The following is a 22,316-nucleotide window of genomic DNA, read 5'->3' on the forward strand; positions in this document are numbered from 1 at the left end:
AGCAGCCTGGCCTGCGCACATGCCTAGACCAACAGCCTGGACTGCAGAAATCACTGGGCAAGTTTTTAACAGTATGGATATAAGAATCCTTATCTTCTCATGTCTGCTATAGCCAGTGTGCACCCACACTGTAGATACCAGGCCCCCTAAGAAATATTTGTGGATTCTTCTCTGAATGTTACGTTTTCCTTTAGAAGTAATTATTTTAGCTTATCTATGCAGGCTGCTATATTCACTCATGGTAAGGAAGGGTTTTCTCAGGGCAACCAGATGAGAATTTTCTGTACGTCAGATGAACGTCAGCTTCTTCTTAATTTCTTCCAGGCTGCTGGTGTGCCTCAAATATCTTCCACATTGTGAGTTTCGGTTGCCTTTATAATTGCTTAAAGGTAAAGGTACCCCTGCCCGTACGGGCCAGTCTTGCCAGACTCTAGGGTTGTGCGCTCATCTCACTTAAGAGGCCGGGAGCCAGCGCTGTCCGCAGACACTTCCGGGTCATGTGGCCAGCGTGACAAGCTGCATCTGGCGAGCCAGCACAGCACATGGAACGCCGTTTACCTTCCCGCTGGTAAGCGGTCCCTATTTATCTACTTGCACCCGAGGCTGCTTTCGAACTGCTAGGTTGGCAGGCGCTGGGACCGAACGACGGGAGCGCACCCCGCCACGGGGATTCGAACCACCGACCATGCGATTGGCAAGTCCTAGGCGCTGAGGTTTTACCCACAGCGCCACCCGCGTCCCTTCTATAATTACTTAGAGGGCTATTAATTTTGTGGATTTATCTGCAAGACTGCCTTCTGCACTTTTTCTCCAGCCACACTTGCTCCAGCCTGTCACTATTTTGGCCATTGCCAGAAAAGTTGCTGGGATGGCTGACAAGCACTGAGGCTCTTTCACAACTGGGTCTACGGCTGCTTTTAGCCTTTTACTCTGGGACTGGCATCCTTCACTCACTTAAATTTATGGATAATACAGATCCCATCACCACATAATTGCATTTCAGTGTTTTTATTCTACTTATCCGCCCTGTGGAACGCCCTCCCATCAGATGTCAAAGCGATAAACAACTACCTGACATTCAGAAGACATCTTAAGGCAGCCCTGTTCAGGGAAGTTTTTAATGTGTGATATTTTAGTGTATTTTTGGTTTCTATGGAAGCCGCCCAGAGTGGCTGGGGAAACCCAGCCAGATGGGTGGGGTACAAATAATAAATTATTATTATTATTATTATTATTATTATTATTATTATTATTATCTGTGATGGCTTTAGGGGTTGCTTGTGCGTAAGTTGCCGCCGCTCTGGGCTAGGTTAAACCATTTCTCGCTGGACAGCCATCCACTCCGTGGCTGTTCAGTCGCTGGCAGAATCCGTCAGTGGGCGTTTCTTAAACCTTTTCCAACATAAAAGTTGTTTGACGCCCAGTCTCCTCCTACTCTCCCTGCGCGGAAGTCTTCTGCGCAGGGAGGGCGTGGGTAGCGGAGGACCTGTGCTCTCCCCGCTGGTGTCCAGTGAAGAGTCCCGGAGCCTGCTCTCTGCTTCCCCCATTGGCCCCCCTCTATCCCTGGTGTTGCGCTGATTTTCTTCCCCAACAGGAGACCTGCCTCTCTCCCTGCTTGGCCCCTCTCCAGCATCGCTGTGGAGCCTCGCCTCCTCCTCCTCTAGTTCCGATGGCAGTTCCCTGACATTATCCTACCTTTATAGACCCAATTTATGGTTTTTGTGTGTGTGCAATAATAAGAAATTGCAGCACTGTCCTGTGCTGTATAGACTGGCAAAATGCTACTGAGGTGTCTTGGGACTCCCGTGCCTTTAAATAAATCTTCCATTTTGCACTTTCCGGCCTTTTTAATCATTTCTGTTCAATTAAAAAGTTGGGCCTACAAAGAGGACATTTTAAATCAACATGGAATCGACTGTCGCTGAATAGACTTGTGAGTAAATATTATAGGAAGATTTAAGTTATGGGAAGAGCATTGCTGGACAATCTAATGCTATCTTTCAGTGCCATGTCCTTCTTCATGACCAGTGTTTACAAACTTCTAAATAAGTCCACTTCAGCAAAGGTCCCTTCTAAGGCTATTTAAAAGCACCCTGTTAATTCTACTTCCAAATAATTATGGAAAAGCAACACCACAGCAGGGAACCCGAGAGGGGAGGCAACCCACATCAGCATAGTTCATAATCAAGGAATCTAGAGCAGTATTTTCCTATTTGGTGTCTTCCAGATGTGCAGCCAATTCCTATCAGCCCTTGTCAACATAGCTGATTCAGGGATGATAGGTGCTGGAGTACGGAACATCTAGAGGGCAGAAGGTTGAGGAAGGCTGATCTAGAGGGAACTCAATGTAATCTTGTCCTGGGCCCACTGCCTCTCACTACCACTCAGATGGACACCCAGATCCCCTCATCATTCACACACAGACTCCCCTTTCCTGGCATACCCCAGTTGGTTTCAGATTGTCATCCCTCAGTGCCAGGTTCTTGATGTTGATCAAAGTTCTGGGTCTTTCAGAAGCAGCTCCTAGGGCTATGCTAGCAAAGCCAAAATTCCTAGAGTAGGAGATATAAGGGGAAGTCGTCAAAGAGCTTCAAAGCCAGTGCAAAAGTTAGCAGTGTGTTAGAAGGAGACCCCCTTCCCAACATGGTGCCCCCCAGATGTTTTGGACTACAACCCCACAGCATCTATGCTGCCTATGCTGCCTGCGGCTGATGTGAGTTGTAGTCCAAATCATCTGGAAGGTTCCACGTTGGGCAAAGTTGGGTCAGGAGGAAGCAGACAGGAGTCAGACCTCCCAGCCCACCAAAATCCACATCCTTCCACAAAGATGCAAATATTTTGTAACACGTAAATGGCTGTGACATGCCAGGTTCCCCTGGCAATGTCAAGAAGATGCTAGAGTCAGCTGTTAATTAAATAATAATAATAATAATAATAATAATAATAATAATAATAATAATAATAATAATTTATTTATTTAAATTATTTAAATAATTTATTTATTTATAATTAAATTATAAATAATTTAATTATTTATTTGAATTATGGTGCTGGAGGAGACTCTTGAGAGTCCCATGGACTGCAAGAAGATCAAACGTATCCATTCTTAAGGAAATCAGCCCTGAGTGCTCACTGGAAGGACAGATCGTGAAGCTGAGGCTCCAATACTTTGGCCACCTCATGAGAAGAGAAGGCTCCCTGGAAAAGACCCTGATGTTGGGAAAGATTGAGGGCACAAGGAGAAGGGGACGGCAGAGGACGAGATGGTTGGACAGTGTTCTCGAAGCTACAAACATGAGTCTGACCAAACTGCGGGAGACAGTGGAAGACAGAAGTGCCTGGCGGACTTCTGGAGGCGGTGCCATTGGCAATGGCGGATTCCCTCTAGTCTGGAGGGAGAAGCTCCACGGAAACTGGGTCTTGCTGCTACGGCGAAGCGGGGACCCTTTCGAAAATCACAGGCGGGTGAAGCCTGTGACCGTGGGACTCGGCGGGCACCTTTAGCGCCCCCCCAAATCACGAGGGAACCCTGCAAGGGGGTCCGGAGCGTAATGGGGAGATCGGCGCGGTGCTGAGAGTCGATTGCTCTTTCTGTGGAGTGAAGCCGCGCAGCTGTTGCTGGAGAGCGCTGACCTTTTTCCTGTGACAATTCGGTTATTAAACAACTACCCGTGAGTAGGTGAAGTTTTAAAGATTGGGATTAAAGGGAAAAAAGGGACTAATTTGGCACTGAAGCGGGAAGGTGTAAACAGGAAGTCCGCCTTCCGCTTTCTGTATATAGATCAAAGCAAAGACTGTTTAAGCAAAGACCTGGAGAGTTGCGTTTAAAGTTTTAAATCCGAACGTCAAAGCAAAAGAATTCCCTCCCCGAATTGCAGGAGAGGGGAGGGAAGAGAGGAAAGTAATTTATTTGCCTGCAAAAAAAAAAGACAAGAAGGAGAGAAAAGGGAATAAAGACCACTACTTAATCCCTGGGAACGGATTGCCAGGTTCGTTAGAACTGTTGTACTGAGAGTCGCACTATTTATGAACAATGTAACTTTTTGACAGCTAGCTCTGCAGGGGAGATATTTGTTAAAGGGCTTCTTTGGACTTGAAACTGTTGCCTATTTTGTTGAAGGGGGATTTGGAAAAGTTGGAAGAGATATTCTATTGCAATATTATTATTGACCTTAGGTCTAATTACGGAGATTTGGTGGCCCTGTTGAGAGGAAATAGAATCATTTTTAGGTGGGAATTCCCCCAAGGCCTATCCTTTACCTTTAAAGGGAAAAAGTTTAAAATAAGATCAGTGGAAGATAAAGAAAAATTCTTGAGAGAACACGAAGAAGACCTGCAAAAAGAAGTTGTAGAAGAGCTAAGAGCTTTAAGACCAAGAGTACTGGACATTGTACCACCACCTTCGGGATTGGACAAGTTAGAAAAAGTGATACCACCGTCAGAACAAGAGGAATTATTGGGAGCAGTTGGAGGAAAGTAAAATAAATACACCACAGTATTTACTAAACAAAGGGAAAACAATACTTTATACTCTACTCCAATTTCTTGCGGCCGACGGAGCCTCTCACATCCCTTCTGCATTGAAGGTATACCACGCAAAAGTGGTTTCCACCCTCTGTTATGCTGCCCCACTCTGGGCCCCAGGGTCCAATTTAACATCACTGGGGACATTGCAGAATCAGTTTCTCCGTCGCCTTCTGAAACTCCCCATGTGTGTGAGCAATGCAGCCATACGTCTGGAGTTAAGGATTGCATCATTGGAGACTGTCATCTGGAAGCGAGTCTTGGGCTATTGGCTGTCCAGCTGGCATAGGCTTCCCGACCATTACCTTTTTCAGTGCCTCTGGCGGGACGTCTTTGTCAATCCGTGGGTAGGAAAAATCCATGCCAAACTTCTGAGCATCGGAATTTCCCCAGCAGACTCCTTAAAGATGAACTTACGCTCAGCCAAAAGCCTTATTGAGCAAAGATTAGCAGACATTGAAAATCAACACAACCTCGCCAGGGGTGGGGGTGTCTGCTCCCCCAGGTATCACGGAATAACCCCACCACTTGGCCTTCCATCATACATGTCATCTCTTTCATCAGTACCACACCGACGTGCATTTATTCGTGCAAGGTTCAATGTCTTTCCATCAAACCTGCTGAACCACAGATTTTCCAATGGTTTGGTGTCTCCGCTGTGCGTGTGTGACGGGGAAACTGTTGAATCTCTTTCACATATAATGTTCAACTGTCCCCTACATAGCATAGCCAGGGCTAAATTCCTGGGTCCTGCTTTACTGCGCTTGGTTGGCAGGCCTGTTGAGTCACACGCCGCACTGCTTTTGCAGGATACAGATCCTTCTGTAACTCTGCAGGTGGCGAGATTTCTGAATGCGGTTATCTCACACCCAAAAACCACCAAAAAACAACAACAACATCAAAACTAATTGGACTGTTATGTTGAGAGTGCATGTCGGAGTTCGTCTTTAGTTTTCCTTTTCTGTGATCCATCCCTTGGAGCTCTCCTGGCCCCAAGCCGTCACTTGGCTCTGCTCAATGACCCACCCTTGCATCGTGGTGTTCACCTTCTGTTGTCGGATATATCTGTTTTTATGTCCCTGTGTTTTTATGTTTGTACATATTTTATGGGCTAATAGCCGTAAATAAATTTAAAAAAAAAAAAAAAAAATACACCATGTCTCTGCAATTATTAAGTTGGAATATCCATGGATTTAACTCCCCGGAGAAGAGGAGGAAAGTTTTTCATTTATTAAAAAAGGAACAATTGGACTTAATTTGCTTACAGGAAACACATGTGATAAGGCTACACAGGAAAGTATTGATTAACAAAAGATTGGGTCAAGAGTTTATTTCATCGGATAAGGTTAAAAAGAGAGGAGTTGTTATTTATGCAAAAGAGAGCCTATCACCGAAATTCGTTTTTAAAGATGACCAAGGAAGATTTGTGGCAATCGAAATTCAATCACAAGGAGAAAAATTTTTAATAGTAGGAGTTTATGACACTAAAGGACCTGTTTCCTGTTGTTGAGCCCCACCAACTCTGGGAATGGTCAGAGATGTTCCTGCAGATGATTGTGGTGGGATACAAGGGTTCAGGCAATCCCTGTGGTATCCTGAACCTAAGATGTTCAGGGCTTTGTAAATTAATACAAGAAGACTGAATGTGGCTCAGTATTAGACGGGCAGCTCATGCAGCTGTTTTAACAGTGGTGCCACATGTTTTCAACAAAAAGCTCCCACCAGTGCTCTGGCCACAGTATTCTGCACTACCTGGAGCTTCTGAATGAGGCCCAAGGGCAGCCCCACATACAACGCTTTACAGTAATCTAGCCTCAGAGTTACCAGTGCATGGATTACAGTGATCAGGAAGTCTATTGATGTGTAAAACTAACATTGGGGTGTGTGCGCGCAAATGTTCAAAGGTCCATCCTCCCTCATCACCCCCTCCTGCACTCTGGAACCTCTCTGCACAGTTTAGGACTCTGATCTTCCAGGGTTCTAAATCACCTGGGGAGCCTCCACTAGGGATGGATGAATTAGTACCAATTTCAGGTTCTCTCAGTTTCTCCTTTTCCCACTCTTAAGTTCAGCTTTGCACATTTCCACATCTATTCGTGGTTTGGCTTTGTTTTCCTTGTGAAAGTTCCATCAGAATTTTAGTGCAGCGTTTTCCTAATACCTAATAATAATAATAATAATAATAATAATAATAATAATAATAATTTTTTATTTATACCCCGCCCTCCCCAGCCAAGGCCGGGCTTGTATGCAATTCTGCCTCATATGCCCAATTTTGCAAAACAATTTCTCGTGGTATAATGCATTTTTTTTGTTATATCCCTAATATATACATTACTATGCATACTTTACCCGAGAACATGCATTTCTGTGCACATGACTTAGCTAGAGAATAGCATTGCAAACGGGTCCTTCAACGGTGTATGCAAAGCAAGAATGGTCCCTGACCCCCAGATGCTCCATTCTGGCTTTCTTCTGGTGGCTCACCTGTCAACAGCTTTAGTGCTCCACTCTCGGAGGTGGACAGTCACAAAAGGGTCGCTGTCCAACAACTCTCCATCCAAATACCACACCAGGGTCTGTAGGGAAAGCAAGAAAAGCAGTCAGCGGCTGATGGTGCTAGTCACTCACCTTGCCCTGGACAAGATGGTCCTGGGTGGGTGGTCCTGGCTCCTGCACGATGTGCCAGTTTTGAATGGGAGCTGAGTCATTGCTCAGTTTGTATTGGAAATGTGGTGTCTGCCTGCAAAATGTAGTGCCCAACTTGGTGTTGCTGCTACTGTGGCTATCCTCTAAAGAACCTCTTTGTTTAAGGGGGTGGGGTGGAATGAGGTGAGCAGGAAAAGTGCCGTGCTGCGTAAACTGACAGGTTGGCTGGGTTGGAACTGGCTGGTGATGAATCCTTCTGAATTATAATCATAATCATAATCATGATAATACTGGGTCCTTAGCAAATGCTTGATTATTTTGGTTGCTGATACTGGGCCTGAGCAAAAACATATTTTATTTCTGTTTTTCCCTTGGGAGTTGTCTTGTTAAATTTTTTTTTTGATACGAGTTCCTAGATTAGTCATTCTTGCTCCTTGGGGTCTCTAGAAGTTTAATCCCAAAGTGCTGGGTAGATGCATCTGATCTCTGAAGCATGTAAACAGGAACAACCACCCAACAGTTGCGATCTGTGGAACTGTCCCTGTCACATGTGCCACAAAATATTCATTCCTTAATTTTGTGATCTTTTAGTGTGGCACCACTCACACTTCAGAATTTCTTGCCTCCTCTTTGTGGCTGCTTCAAACATCTTTGTTTAGGCAAGTCTATCCAAACATTTTCTTTTATTGTTTATTAGGTTTTAATAGCTTTAAGCATTTTCAACTGTTTTTATTGTTCCTTTTAATATTCTGAGTAAATCAGTTAAGAGTTTTACTACAATCAAGCAGCTTGCAGTATCTATTTTGTTAAATATAAATGAATGAATAAATAAAAACCTCTTTTCTAGAAGGTCTGCTTGTCTATGGTCAGGTGCCAGGGGGCCTGGATCAAAAACTCCCTGAATCTAGGTTCTGTGCTTACTGCTAGGATGCTTGAACAACAAACCAACATCCCTCTGGCCTAGGGAATCAGGTGGTCTTAGAGGGACAATCACTTGCTCCTGGGTGGTGGGAGAGGGCTCACCCAAAGGTTCAACTGCTTTCCCTTATGAGTGAGGGAGACCACCATGCTGGTCGGACAAGCAGTCTTTGGGATGCCCACTTGCACGTTGCACAAAAGAAGAGGGACGCAGATCTGCATCGCTGCTTCATAATGTAGTTTTATGGATGGGAAAAACAGACCACATTGTTTTTAACTATGCTTCATTTTTTAAGCAACTCTTGGTCCCCACCCCCCATTCCAAACACATTTTATAAATCTGTACTGCCAATCTTTTAATATCTTTGGTGACACTCTATCTTTGGTGTTATCAAAAACAGGAATTAAATTTCAGGAAGTGCTACCATTTTTAAGGCAGCCATTAATGGTTTTTTAGCTTTAAACAGGGCAGCCGGCAGTCCTTCAAATGTGTCCTTTCGCAGGGTAGGGCACATGGCCTCCCAGGCAGTCTTCCTGCCAGTCTGCTCGTGTTTACACCATACATTTAAAGTGCTATGAAATGCAAATTCAATATCGATATTCTAGAAGGTAAAAATAAAGTACTATCAAAAACATACGATTTATTATTGGATTGGTATACGAAAGACGAAGAGATAAAGGAAGCCATGGTTAAATGGGCTATTGATTTTGGCCATAATATCGATTTTGATGCGTGGCAAGAACTATGGAATGTAAACATGAAATTTACGGCTTGCACTGCCTTAAAGGAGAATTTGTGGAAAATGATCTACAGATGGCATCTAACGCCGGTAAAGCTAGCAAGGATGTATAGAACAAAAAATAAGAAATGTTGGAAGTGTTGGAGAGCTGGAGGGTGACCTCTACCATATGTGGTGGACCTGTAGTAAAGTGAAGGGCTTTTGGGAATTAATCTATAACGAACTTAAAAAAATCTTTAAATATACTTTCCCAAAAAGACCTGAAGCTTTTCTACTGGGATTGATTGGAAAGGAAATTGAAAAAAAAAGATAAAAACCTCTTTCTATATGCCATGACAGCAGCCAGAAATATGTTAGCTCAGAATTGGAAAACAGACATAATACCGAATATAATGGACTGGCAGGTTAAAATGATGGACTACGCAGAGCTGGCCAGACTATCAGGAAAATTAAGAGATCAGGACGAGCAGAAGTTTCAAGAAAATTGGAGTAAATATTTGATGTATATAAGAAACAATTGTAAATCTTTGAAGACACTGGTAGGGTTGGAATAACTCTTACAGCGTGTAGTTGATAATATGCTATATAAAGTACGCCACATTAGAATTTTATTTGATACTTACCAAAGAAATGGAGGGAACTCAGAGGCATGATAGAGCCTAAGTTAAATATGCAACCTATATCTGTGTAATTTATGAATGTATGTATGTTTACTGAAAATCAATAAAAAATTAATTTGCAAATAAATAAATAAATAAATAAAGTGCCCATCCCCTGCAAGTGAGAAAAACTGGGATATCCCCTTTTGTTTTGCAAGAGAATGGCAGCCATTTTGGGTGCTGTGATTTTGTGCCGTGATTCCATCCGAAAAAGCACTTTTTTCAGGGCTGCGATCTTGCGCAGCACCCCAAAACACGTGTTTTTTTGGCACAACGCCCCTAATGGTCGCTGTTCTCTTGTGAGAAGGAACAAGCAGATGGTGTCTGGGAAGATGGCATCCTGGTTTTTACCTTCAAGGAGTTGAGGGATGTGCAGTCCTGGCTTCCTCAGAAGCATCATGGAAAGTAGCTGTTAGGAGACCCCTATTCCTCTCATAGAGCTACAATTCCAGGAGTTCTTTTTGAAGAAAGATTGAGTGGTAAACCACACAGAGAGCGGCAGTTCTGTGAGGGGAAACAGGGGTGCCCTCAGAACTCTCCGCACCCTTAAGAAACTACAGCTCCCAGAATTCTTTGGCAAAACTGTGACGGTTTAAAGCACTTTAAATGGATGGTCTGGGTGTGGCCACAGACAAGTGACTGAGGCCATCAACAGGATTAAAGAGTTTACCTCATTCCAGACGGGATTCTGTTCCTTCTGCACAACTCTGGTGTCCCTGTGAATATCTAAAGGGGGGGGGGACACTCTGTCAATGAATATGACTAGCATAGGTCTCCTTGCTCAGTACACCTGACAAACAGCCATGTCCATGGATCATCCCTGTGTTCTTTTGAGAGAAACCACATCCATTCCCAGGGAGCCGACTGGCCTCTGGCCGCATTGGGTTGCATTCAGAGTAGCTCTGAATAACAAGTCCACTCAGTACACGGATTTCCACTAGCACCATGGGATTTCCTCCTGGTTTTCTCTTCTGGGTCCCCCCTAAACCTGTTTTAGGGAGCAGGAGCAGATTTGGGGCAGATGAGTCTTGTTGCAAAAGCGGAAGTCCTTGTGTTGGTTGAAGACTGCCCATTCTGTCCTAGTGTTTGGCAGACCCCAGGATGGAAACAAAGTTATACCCAATGAGGATTCCAACTCACAATAATGCAAACAAGACCCGGAACTTTGTAAAAATGTAGTGTTGTGCACACCCCAGCCTCTCTGAGCAGCAAGAATCCCAAAGATCAGCTTTGGGTCCAGCACAGAGAAAGAGCTGCTTCTGGGTCTCTAGCTTCCAGTATCAGCTAAAACCTTCTTTAAAAAATGGGGTTTTTTTTAATGGACAGGGCAGTTTGTGAGAAATTTAGCAAAGTAATGCCAAAGTAACATTTTGTCCACCACCTTGTTTCAAAATAGTGCCCTGTGTCCAAGCATCAAGAAAGGCAGCCTCTGCCACCTCGGGAACCCGCATGCCAACTTTGGCAATAGAGCAATTTGTGTGGGATATGGGAAAAGGTGGGATATGAATGGCAATGAATCAATCAATAATCAAACATTTATTGGCCTCTTCTCTCTTTTTTCCTATACCTCAGAATAACTGCTAGCAGAATTTGGACACTGCTTTAGACACTTGTACCATGGTGTTACCTTTGTGTCCTTCAGTTCATGGGCTATTACCTTTAGATATGTAGTTTTATATGACGATAATCTACCATATTGGGAAACTTCACTCCTCCATCAGAGCTTTTTTCAAAGGTTGCCATGGAAACGCTGGCTTTTTTATTATTATTCCACACAAAGTTTGAAAGTAGTTCTTGCCAGTTCAATAATAGCCCTTTGTCATTCTTTATAATGACAAGTAGAAAAAGCATCCTAGAAATTATAGTCATTTTTAATACCGCTTCTTAACCTAACCATGAAAGATCAATCTGGGACTATTGTTTAAAATCTTCTGTCGCTGCGGCCATCATTGGTTCATAATTTATTTTTAAAGCAGTGCTTTCCTTATGCTCTTTAAACTTCCTTTTACAGGACTAGCAGGATTGCAAATGAGATCTAGAAGTTTGACTAGCTCAAGGGAGAGGGAGTTCACTTGCATGTAAATCAGCAATAATCAGATATGAATGTAATCTGTGTTTTAAACATGAAAATGACATTTTTGCTCCTAAGTTCCTCCACACAGGGATGCTGGTGGTGCTGTGGCCGATTGGAAGGTTGGCGGTTTGAATTCCTGTAACGGAGTGAGCTCCCATTGCTCTGTCCCAGCTCCTCCCAACCTAGCTGTTTGAAAGCACGCCAGTGCAAGTAGATAAATAGGTACTGCTGTGGCAGGAAGGTAAATGGTGTTTCCGTGTGCTCTGGTTTCCATCACAGTGTTCTGTTGCACCAGAAGCAGTTTAGTCCTGCTGGCCACATGACCCGGAAAGCTGTCTGTGGACACTTGGCCTGAAAGCGAGATGAGCGCCACAACCCCATAGTCGCCTTTGACGGGACTTAACTGTCTGGGGTCCTTTACCTTTTTACCTTTTGCATCAGCCTTCATCAACCTGTTGTCCTCCAGGTGTTTAGGACTACAACTCCCATCAGTCCCAGTCAGCAAGTTGTAGTTTGGACACCTGGAGGGCCCAGGTTTGATGAAACACAAAGCTGCCAGACCATCAGTTCATCTAGTTCAGGGTTGTCCACATGGATTGACAGTGGCTGTTCCTTTCACCTGATACTGGAGCTTTTTAAAATGGGGGGTGCCAGGGACTGAGTCTGAGACCAACTGCTTTCAAAGCATGGGCTCTGCCACTGAGATGTGGCCCCTTCCCACACTCCAGATGTGTGACAAGAAGAGCTGGTTTGTTGTTGTTGTTGTTGTTTTTTAAAAAAACCCTGTATTATGCAAACAGCACATTTGAACAATCTCTCCTCAAACCTTTTACCACCCAGATGTCACCCAGCTGTTCCTCTGGGTGCTGGGATTCTATCTGGCTGTTTCCCCACACTTTCCAGTACATGTTTGCACAAGGCCAGCCCAATACATTTTGACACCTGAGCTGGATCCCAAAATGGCACCTCCCTCCCTGCCAGGAGGGGAGGGAACAAAGAGCGAAGAAAGATTGACATCAGGATCTTCTGCCCTGGTGAATCTTGCTGCCAGAGGCAGTCACTTCACCTTGCCTCGTGGGTGGGCTGGCCCTGTGTTTGCAGTCCTAAGGTCTAGAATCTTTGTTGCAAGTAATCAAGCTTCTTAGCAAGCTGAATTCTGCAGCTAACACAATATTCAGACGTCCCATGGTAACATGACTTACTTATAACCTTGACAAGAATACAATTGTTCAAAGGCAAGTGGAATTGCATTATTGCTTTACCTCTGAAGGAACCAGTCACATACGTATCAGGGCGATCTTCCTGTTCAAGCTGTAAATGAGCAGACATAACAAAAACACGCAACATCTTGTGCAACCTCCTGCTTTCCCCTCTATTTCTGAAAAAAGCTGATGATGATCCCTTTTGGTTATTTGCCAGGGATCTCTTAAACTATAGATGCCCCCTTAAGTCTCCCTCTCTTTCTCCACTGTTAATAGTCTGCTAATGAGGACCCCAAACCAATCCAATGGTTGATTCCAAAAGCCCCCTTTAAAGCCTGTCACTCAATTTTCCCATTTCAAAGGGAATGGAGCCTTCTTTAGCATGCAGATCTAAGGACGGTCGACATCATAAAGGAGAAAAATGGAAGGAAAACTTATAAAAAGTGAGGTCACAATAGGAAGGCAATAAATATTCCATATGTGAACTGCTCTAAGGATGTAACTTTTATGCTTTTAACTTCCTGTTTGGCTGCCATGGCGAATGGCTGTGCCCATAACAGCAGAGCCCTTTTGTGCGAACAATGAGGATAATATGGGAGTAATTATCCTCCCCAAACCCCTCAGGGCCTGGGCTCTGATACCTGCTGCCTGTTCTGAAGGAATGCGGGGGGCAGGGGGCACTGGGCGCAATGCACCGAGCATCTCAGCAACACTCCAAAGCCGACGCCATGAGCAGAGGACACCTGTTTTTTAAGATAAATATTCAGATTTAATTAACAGGCATGCTCTGAACTAGTGGAGATAAAATAACTTGCTAATTTAACCAGCCACTGAGAAGGATTTGATCTGGAGAAAAGACTTTTGTCGCAACTAAAGAACAACTGTTAGAAATACATGAGTGGACGCTAAGCTTAATGGACTGTGCAAAATTTTGACAATGATTCTGGTAATGACCATTAACGAAAAGATGAAAGGAATTCCTGATTGGAGCTAATGTGTTAGTGCAGAGGTACCATCTCATTAGAAGTTGGTAGGAGACCAAAGAAGAGAATTCTGGATATCTGCCCGGGACTAATGATGGACTGTGATGCAGTTAAAATTATCCCTGTGAGCAGAAAACAAAAGTAGCTTCGCTGAGAAGCAAGACAGCACAAAGGACTGGCCCACTTGCTAAATTAACTGATGGGATTAATTGTATAGCCCCAGGGGGAGGTGAGCCTTTATTATTCTCTTTTGATATATTTGTACTTGCAGTTTTACCTGGTAAACCTCCCCCGAAGGGCAACTGTTTGAAATATGCAAGCGGGCTTCAAAGAGCATTCTGCTGCCATTATGGCTTAAATATAATACTGACTGGGTGAAGATTTTGGCAGCTACACTCAGCGGAAGGATGGAAAGAATTCTGGACTGGAGTTATTGTGTTTTTGTAGAGGTACCAGCATCCTGGGAGATGGAGCAAGATTACAGAGGGGAATTCTGGATGTCTGCCTGGGGCTAATGGCGTCTCTTTGTTTGGGATGTGGCATATTATGGCTCCTGAGAGCAGAAACTGAAAATGGAATTGCTGGAGTGTGGATTACAACAGGGAAAAATATTTCACACAGAACTACGAAGGCGAAAGTTGAACTGACCACTGGTTGCAAAAATAAATGAAAACAAAATGAAGGATTAACATCAGAATGGTTTATTGACTAATTAAGATGATCAGCACTTCGCGAAATTCAGAGCATGGGTCACCCAAAGATATATAATTTGCCACCTATATCTGGCTTTTTTATTGTATTGTAATTTGGAATGTTTTAATGTGGTTTTTATTGGATTATTAAAATGGAAAACTTAATATTATTATTATTTTTAAATAAAGCTTTTAAACTATTTGGATTGGCTGAAAAGGTCCCCTGAATGGTCACATTGTGTGTGTGTGTGTGTGTGTGTATATGTGTGTGTGTGCGCACACACACACACACACAAACACACACAAACTTGTAGAATTTACATAGCCAATCTCAGAAGAGGGAAGTGACCCTTTTAAGATTATACCTGCTGTGACATTTAAATGAAGTGGACATTTTCCCCCTTATAATTATCGCTTTTATCTTATGCAAATGTGATCAGTCAGTTGACTAAAAGCCATGTGATTAATGGACTTAGGACTGAACTATGCATCAAGTCGGCTGTACCCTTTGGCCTTTTTAAACTTTAAATGGGAACCTGGGGAGGAGGGTGCTGATCAAGAATCTCAAGTAGGATCTTAGGCACCATTTCCTGTTCTGCCCTGTGTTTGTTGCATTCCACTGTAGTTCCTCTTCTGCCAAAAAACTACTTGCTGGCTGCTGCAGCACAATTGTAATTGCATTATTCTGTTCCATTCATTTCAGTGCAAAGGAAACACGGTGCAAATGACTCAATCAGTCGTGTATTATTTGTAGACTGAAAGCAGCAACAGTGAATACTCACTGGACTGATTTCTGTTCTGGATGTAGGATGAACCTGAACATAAGAAGAACCTCCTGGATCAGGCCAATCCTGCATCTAGCCTAGCTTCTTGTTCTCAGTGGCCAGAAAACTGGCAAGCAGGACCAGTTGGCACAAGCTCTCCCTCCTCTCCTGTGGTTTCCAGCAACTGGTATCCAGAAGCATCATTGCCTCTGCCTGTGGAGACAGAGCCATGGGAACACCAGCACTTTCCACTCTGGTTTCTGTTTTCATCAGAATTCTCTGACATCCCTAATTTCAGGTCTTGCCCACCTGATCCTTTTAGATATCAGGCATGGGTTGCTGGTGGTCACTATTGGGGGCTCTCGGGGCAGAGGTCAGAGCAACAGAAAGCATACCCTCCAACATTTCACCAATGAAAATGGAGAGATCATTTTCAATAATAATAATAATAATAATAATAATAATAATAATAATAATAATAATAATAATAATTTTATTATTTATGCCCCACCCATCTGACTGGGTTGCCCCAGCCAATCTAAGCAGCTTCCAACATATATAAAAACATAGTAAAATTTGAAACATTTTAAAAATTCCCCATACAGGGCTGCCTTCAGATGGCGCATAACTTCATGCCCTCCAACATTTCTCTAATGAAAATAGGGACAACCTAAGGAAAATCTGGGATCAAATCAGAAACTGGGATGGCTTCTGTAAATCTGGGGCTGTTCTTGGAAAACAGGTCTGCAAAAAGTAGACAGAGCCAGGAATAACAAAAGGCAGAGGTAATGGTAGGCAGAGGAAGCCTCAATGAATTTTGGCCTCAGCAGAATTTAGCCAAGGAGGTTCTTAGCTCAGGTCCCTGCCGATACTTACATCAGCTGACATAGAGCCTTATGGTGGAGTGCAGCGCAGGCAATGATCATCCTGGCCTGGAATGAAACAAACTGCTGGCCTGTTTTTTGTTGCAGCGTTTTGCCACAGCTGTTGCACATCAGTCAAAAGTGCCGCCCAGGTGCATTTGCAATGCTGTGGGTGGGAATCTATTGAAATGGAAACAGAAAGGAGTGACAGGTTCTATGACTCTGTGAGGTTTAATGGAGGGTGTCAAATCTAATTGGACCTGTTCCTGATGGTTCTGTATGCTGTCAACAAGGCATTCAATTAAATCAAGGGAATAATAATCCCTTGGTAGGTGCTGTGGAGAACTGCAGTTTCCCCAGCAAAAGAGAAAAGTCTTGGTTGTGCCCCCTCAAGGACATAAAGTTGTGGAAAGATGTGGAGCTTCCTTTAGTGCCTAAGGAAGAAAATCCAGGTGGCCCCCTCCCTTCCCACTAGTTGACAAGGGGCATGATTCACCAGGCTGGGGGGGGGTTGTCTCTGCCCCCCCCTACAGCTCCCATTCATTTCAGAAGGGTCTGTGCAGCACAACTTCCTGGAGAAGGAGCACAGTGCAGAGAACAGAGGATCTGCTTTGATTGCAGAAGTTCCCAGTCTCTGGCCTCCCTAGCTAAAAGGAAAGGTTCAGGAAGCAGATAGACCTCTCTCTCTGCCCAAGACCCTGGAGAAAAGCTAGCTGCCAGTCTGTGTAGGCAATCTTGGCAGGGGCGTAGCACTGTCCACAGGCACCAGAGGCAGGTGTGCACACACACCGCAAGCAGGGATGGAGCGTGCTCACCCAGTCCTTGCTGCTGCCGCTGCCAGGCAAGGACAGGGCACGGAGGGTGAAGAGCACCCTCCCCACCTGGTCTCTGCCCAGTGTGTGAGAACCCGCCCATCTGGGCCTGTGTCCCAATGGTATGGTTACCAGATTTTTTTCAATGAATCCGGGGACACTTTTTTTTTTTGAAGCTGAGTAGCAACAGGGAGTCAATCGTGGGGATGGTGAGGCAAAAGACCCTGGGCCCAAGCACACATGCATATCGTATAAAGGTGCAAAGCCCTTCTTTCCCACTCCGTGAAACATAAATGCACAGGTTTTTTTTTTAAAAAAACTGGGCAACGGCGCATCACCCACCCGTGACTCCCGAGCTTTGTTTTGACAGATCAGAGGAGGTTCATGGGCGGGCGGGCGACCGTTGCCCAGGAGAGGCCAGCCTGGTAGTGCAGTTGGCTCTAGCTGGCTTCAGGAGCTGCTCACTGCTCGCTGCCGTGGCGCCCACCATTTTTCCTGCACCATGACAGTGAGCAGCTCCTGAAGCCAGCCAGAGCCAACTGCACTACCAGGCTGGCTCTGGGCTGCTGAGGCTGCCGCTGCCACGTTTCCCGCGGACAGATTTCCAAATCTGAGGACTGTCCCTGGGAACATCTGGTAACCCTACCCAATGAGACATATGTGCTTTACTTCAGAGCAGACATGCACAGGATTGTGCTGTTATGCACATAAACTTGAGGCCGAGTCCAAAACGGGGTTTCAGTCACTTGGTAAAATGGTTGCTAGTCAGACTTTAGAACTCAAGGCAGTTGTTCCCAGGGCAGTTGATAAGAAGGTGTAACAGAGGAGTGGCTGCAGATATGTGGGGGGGGGGAGACAGAAATGGGGTGCATAAAGAGGGTGACTGTGACAGAATAGAGAGAGGCTAATTGAATAAGCAGAAAAGAAAATACATACCGGCACCTCCCCTCCCCTAAGTGTGGAACTTACAACTTCATGGTGAGTACTGGCACCATTTTGTTCTAAAAAAAGAGAAAAACACTGCAAAGCAGTATTTCCATCTAGAAGCGTCTGCTGGTGCAAACAACATTGAAAGCACAGAACTGCTCTTAAACCCTAATAAGCACAAATAACCATGAATACACAAAAAACCGAAAAAGATCCTGCTGGATCAGTCCAATCTTTACGCAGGAGATTTACACCTTGAGGACCCATTTGAGACAGCTTTAGAGGCTGATTTAAAGATCCAGAAGAAGAAGAAGGTGGTGCAGTCATGGGTGGGCTGTACCACTTTGAAATGTGGGCGAAAATCAGGCCTGTAGGAATACAGGTGTGGCCTAGGTTTCTTCCTGGCATGCCAGTTTTCTCTCTGCAGGGATCGTTTTTTTAAGAGGAAGCATTTGACCAAGTCACTTCACGTTTGCAACCTAAACTTGTACAGCAAAGAAGTAGCTTGCTTGATTTATTTATTGTATTTTTAGCCGAAAAGGCTCTCAGAGTAGCTTACAAATATCAGTTCCAAGACAGTCCCTGAACATATATTTAGGCTGCACATATACCATCCATTTAAAGCACACACCCTACAAGAATCCTGGGAACTGTAGTTTCTTAAGGGTGCTGGGAACTGTAGTTGTAAATGAGGGATAACTACGGTTTTTAGAGGAAGTCTTCAAAGAGGGTGTTTTAAATGCATGGTGTGTACACAGCACTACTAATGATTCTTAAAACAATGGGGGAGGGACTCCAAGCCATTAGGGAAGTAACCTTACAGGGTTTATGTTATTATTCTTTTTTTTACACACATTAATATGCAATGGAAAAGCACTTTTATATGTGACTAACGCTTGATACTCAATGAAGCCCTCTGTTCAGAAAGTTTTGACCATTGTATCACCTCAGATATTAATGCACCTCACCTAATCCTCTCTGTGTTATTAGGGGAATCTCAAATGGATGCAACCTCTTTGACCTTAACTTTTCCCATTAAGTTACTCAGGCTTACTGACAGAACCTGCTCTCTCTTGGAACATTGTCTTTATCCCCTAGACCACATAAATTAGGGATCTGCAAATATCTATCATTACCCATATTGATGGAATATATAGTGAAGGTAACAGATTTATTTGGAGTTTTAGGTTGTTTTGTTGTTGTTGTTGCTGCTGCCGCTGCTGCCCCTAAAGTAATTTCAAATCCTTCTGAGGTTTTTCATTGTTTTTGTTCATTAGTAATAGTAAATAGAAAAGAAAAGAAAAAAGCATCAGCACAAAAATCTGAGATTTTTTTAAATAGACATCTTAATCAACTATAATTTCATAAAATGAATTTGCTGTTTTGTGATTGAATGCCCCCTGCTGTCCAGCCCTGTTCTTAAGGTTCTGATTATGTTCTGTTCTGATTATGGAACATCAGGGGATCTTCTTTTCTCTAACTGGGGAAGTTTGCTCTTCTGCAGATTTCCAAACTGTTTAGCTTTTTGGAGACCTGCTGCTTCTTCCTTCTTCAAGGCAGCTCTACCCTGATGACACCTGAGGGAGCAGACCTCTCTCTCTGCTGCTCCAGAAGATTCTTGATGTTCCACAATCAGAAGGCAATTACCACAAGAACAAGGCTGGACAGCAGGTGAAAATCAATCACATTCCTGCAAGTTCATGTCATGAAATTATAGTCTTGTGCAACAAACCTGCTTCCCCAAAACCTAAGACTTTTATGCTGATGTTTATTTTATTTCAATTGCAAATGAAAGCCCCACCCTCTCCCTCCTTTGAAATTGCATGAATGGAAGGGCCAGAGTAAGGGGAGAGGGAAGGGGAGACTGAAAGGGTTTTGTGGTACAGGGCACCCTTCTCCAGGGCAGAGGTGAGAAACCAGTGGCTCCAGTTCCCATTATCCTCAACCCCTGATGGCTGGGACTGATGGGAGTTGGAGTCCAACAATATCTGGAGAGCCACAGGTTCCCCACCCCTGCTCTAGGGACATGCTGTGCTCTTCTGCATCTGTAAATAAAATGGCATTTTTCAATAGTTTCATGAGTCACTCCTGAAGCGGAGGTTTTCCTCTCTATTTCTGGACCGTTTTAGGGTTGGTAGTCATTGAACATTGACTCAAGGGCTACCTTATTGGCCATCCCATAACTACCTAAGCCTTGAGGTCTTTTTCAAAAAGTACTAACTTACTAGCTGCCTTGCAGTCACAGAGACAACCACAGAGTTTGTGGTTGAGTCTCCAGTGAAGACAGCTATGATTGTAGGTCACAATGAAACAAAGGCAAACATCTTCCATCCTCCCTCCTTTGGGGCAGGTAACTTTTTGTGTTTCATTCCAGTCTTTGTAGACTTCTACCTTTCTCTTTCCCCCAGTCTGGCTGCCTTTCTGCTCTTATGTTAAGAAGGCAAGAGAAGCCTGCTGGATCAGGCCAATGGCCCATCTAGTCCAGCATCCTGTTCTCACAGTGGCCAGCAAGATGCCTCCATGTGAAACCTGCAAGCAGGATTCGAGCACAAGAGCATTCTTCCCAAGATTCCTTGGAGGTGCCATGGCGCGCCCTGCCCCAGCTTGCCCCACCCCCAGGAGCAGGGCATGCACACCACCCTGGGCAACTGAGCGGCTAGCTACGCCACTGGCACCACCACCTGAGCAGAAGAAGAGCATAGCTGGAGGCCAACAGCAAGTGCAGCATGTCTGTAGAGCAGGCAGGGGGAATTTGTTGGACCCCCCATCAGCCCCAGCCAGTGGGGGGTGAGGATAATGGGAGTTGGAGCCACAGCTTCCTCACCCCGTCCTTAGAGAGGGAGGCCCTGTATCACAAGACCCTTTCAGCCTTCCTCTCTGTCTCTCTCTCCTTCCTTCCTTCCTTCCGTCCTTCCTCCATCCCTCCCCCCCCCTTATTCAGGTGTTTCCTTTCATACAATTCCAAAGGAGGGAGAGGATGGTGACATTCTGATTCTGCCCCCTCTGTCACTTCAATCTCTTTGGCTTTGTTGCCCTCCACATGTTAGGGGCTGAGATCCTGTAGCAATCCAGTGAAATTTTGTACAGGGGTGAGCAGACTTCAGACTTCTGAGATAAGCTTTGCTTTAAACACACACACACACACACACACACACACACACACACACATCCCAAGGTCGCCCAATAGTGGGCCAGCCAGGTAGGAGTACATTAAGGATTCAGGAACAGGATGCCTCAGAGCATACGTTCAGCTCAGGTATTTCCGAACAGTACCAGCAACGAGCTAGACAAGTCTTTTTCACATAAAAATCCACACCTGGTTTCCCCTCAAGAATTCTTTTCCACCAACCTAATTATTTGCTAATCTTCTGCAAATCACTCAGATTTACCCTGCTCACACCTGATTTCGAACTCTGGAAGATCAGGCTTCTAAACTGAGTGGGGGAATCTGTACCATAGAGAAGCCCTCCACCCCACCCCCCGCTACCAACAGGAGAAGTTCAATGCAAAACATTGGTTACTAATACGTAGCCTCACTTTCTGAGTGTTTAGATCTGTAAACTGGTGTCAGTTGGGACTGGTAGTGTCATGAGCTCCGTGGAGATTTTTTTGAGCAGGACTGGTCAGAAGGGGAGGAGGAGGAAGAATGGGATGAGAGTGCTGAGCTCAATGCAAGGAAGGGCACAGAAATCTTCCAGGATGCACCCCCACCTGCCGGGACTGGATGTTCCAGCAGAGGAGGGGGAGACTGAACCAGCCGCTGTCCTGCTCCTGCCAGTGTGAGCCACTTCCAAATAAGCCCCAGAAGGTCATGCTTCTCGCAGAATAAAGTTGGAGATGGAGCCATATTCCCAACTTCCACTGGGTTTGCAGCAGCGTCTTACAGAATCCATTTCTGATGAAGACATATTACTGTACCGACTCTTCCACTAATAAGGTTGGTTTGTCATAATACAGCAGGGTCTCTGTATGGTGCTGAGTTTTTTCTCCCTCAAGACTAATCTCCTATTTCAAGGCTTAGTTTTATGGCAGTATTAAAGGCAAAACTGATTGGACTTTTTTCTCCTAAGTGAGCTGGTGATTCCAGAAGACTGCACGGAAACAAGCATGCTTTGGGACTGTGGAATTCAGCTTAATGCTATGATGTTCCTGTGATACCAGTAACTGAGGAGGCTCCTGAACCTTGATCAGATAATGAGCCGGGACTTCCAGGTTAGCGCCATCGGCGAATGGCGGAGTTCCTCCGACTGGAGGAACTGGCTCCGTGGAAACTGGGTCTTCCCGCCGTGGCGAAGGTGGGGACCCGCTAGAAATCCCAGGTGGAGGAAGCCTGGGAACGTGGGGTTCGGCAGGGCACCAGGAGCGCCTCCCCTACTCGCGGGGAACCCCATTTTGGGGCTCCGGAGCGAAGTGGGGTGAGCGGCGCAGTGCTGCAAACTGATTGCTACTTTCACGGAGGGAAGCCGCATAGCCATTGCCGGAGAGCGCTGACTTTTTCCTGTGGACAAT

At 44.8% G+C, this 22,316-nt stretch overlaps 1 protein-coding gene across 1 annotated transcript in view; it reads right to left on the reverse strand.

Annotated features, from left to right (window-relative positions):
• FER1L5 (fer-1 like family member 5) overlaps positions 1-22,316 on the reverse strand; it is a gene marked incomplete at both ends in the record, with an annotated part of 103,232 nt that overhangs the window by 72,753 nt on the left and 8,163 nt on the right. Inside the window, 3 exons of the mRNA XM_083625824.1 lie at positions 2,444-2,552; positions 7,012-7,103; positions 10,161-10,216. Of these exons, the coding sequence (XP_083481950.1) occupies positions 2,444-2,552; positions 7,012-7,103; positions 10,161-10,216 (257 nt within the window). The remainder of the gene's footprint in view (positions 1-2,443; positions 2,553-7,011; positions 7,104-10,160; positions 10,217-22,316) is intronic.

The sequence above is a fragment of the Podarcis filfolensis genome, assembly GCF_964270895.1.
Source record: "Podarcis filfolensis genome assembly, chromosome: 8".
Lineage (NCBI taxonomy): Eukaryota > Metazoa > Chordata > Lepidosauria > Squamata > Lacertidae > Podarcis > Podarcis filfolensis.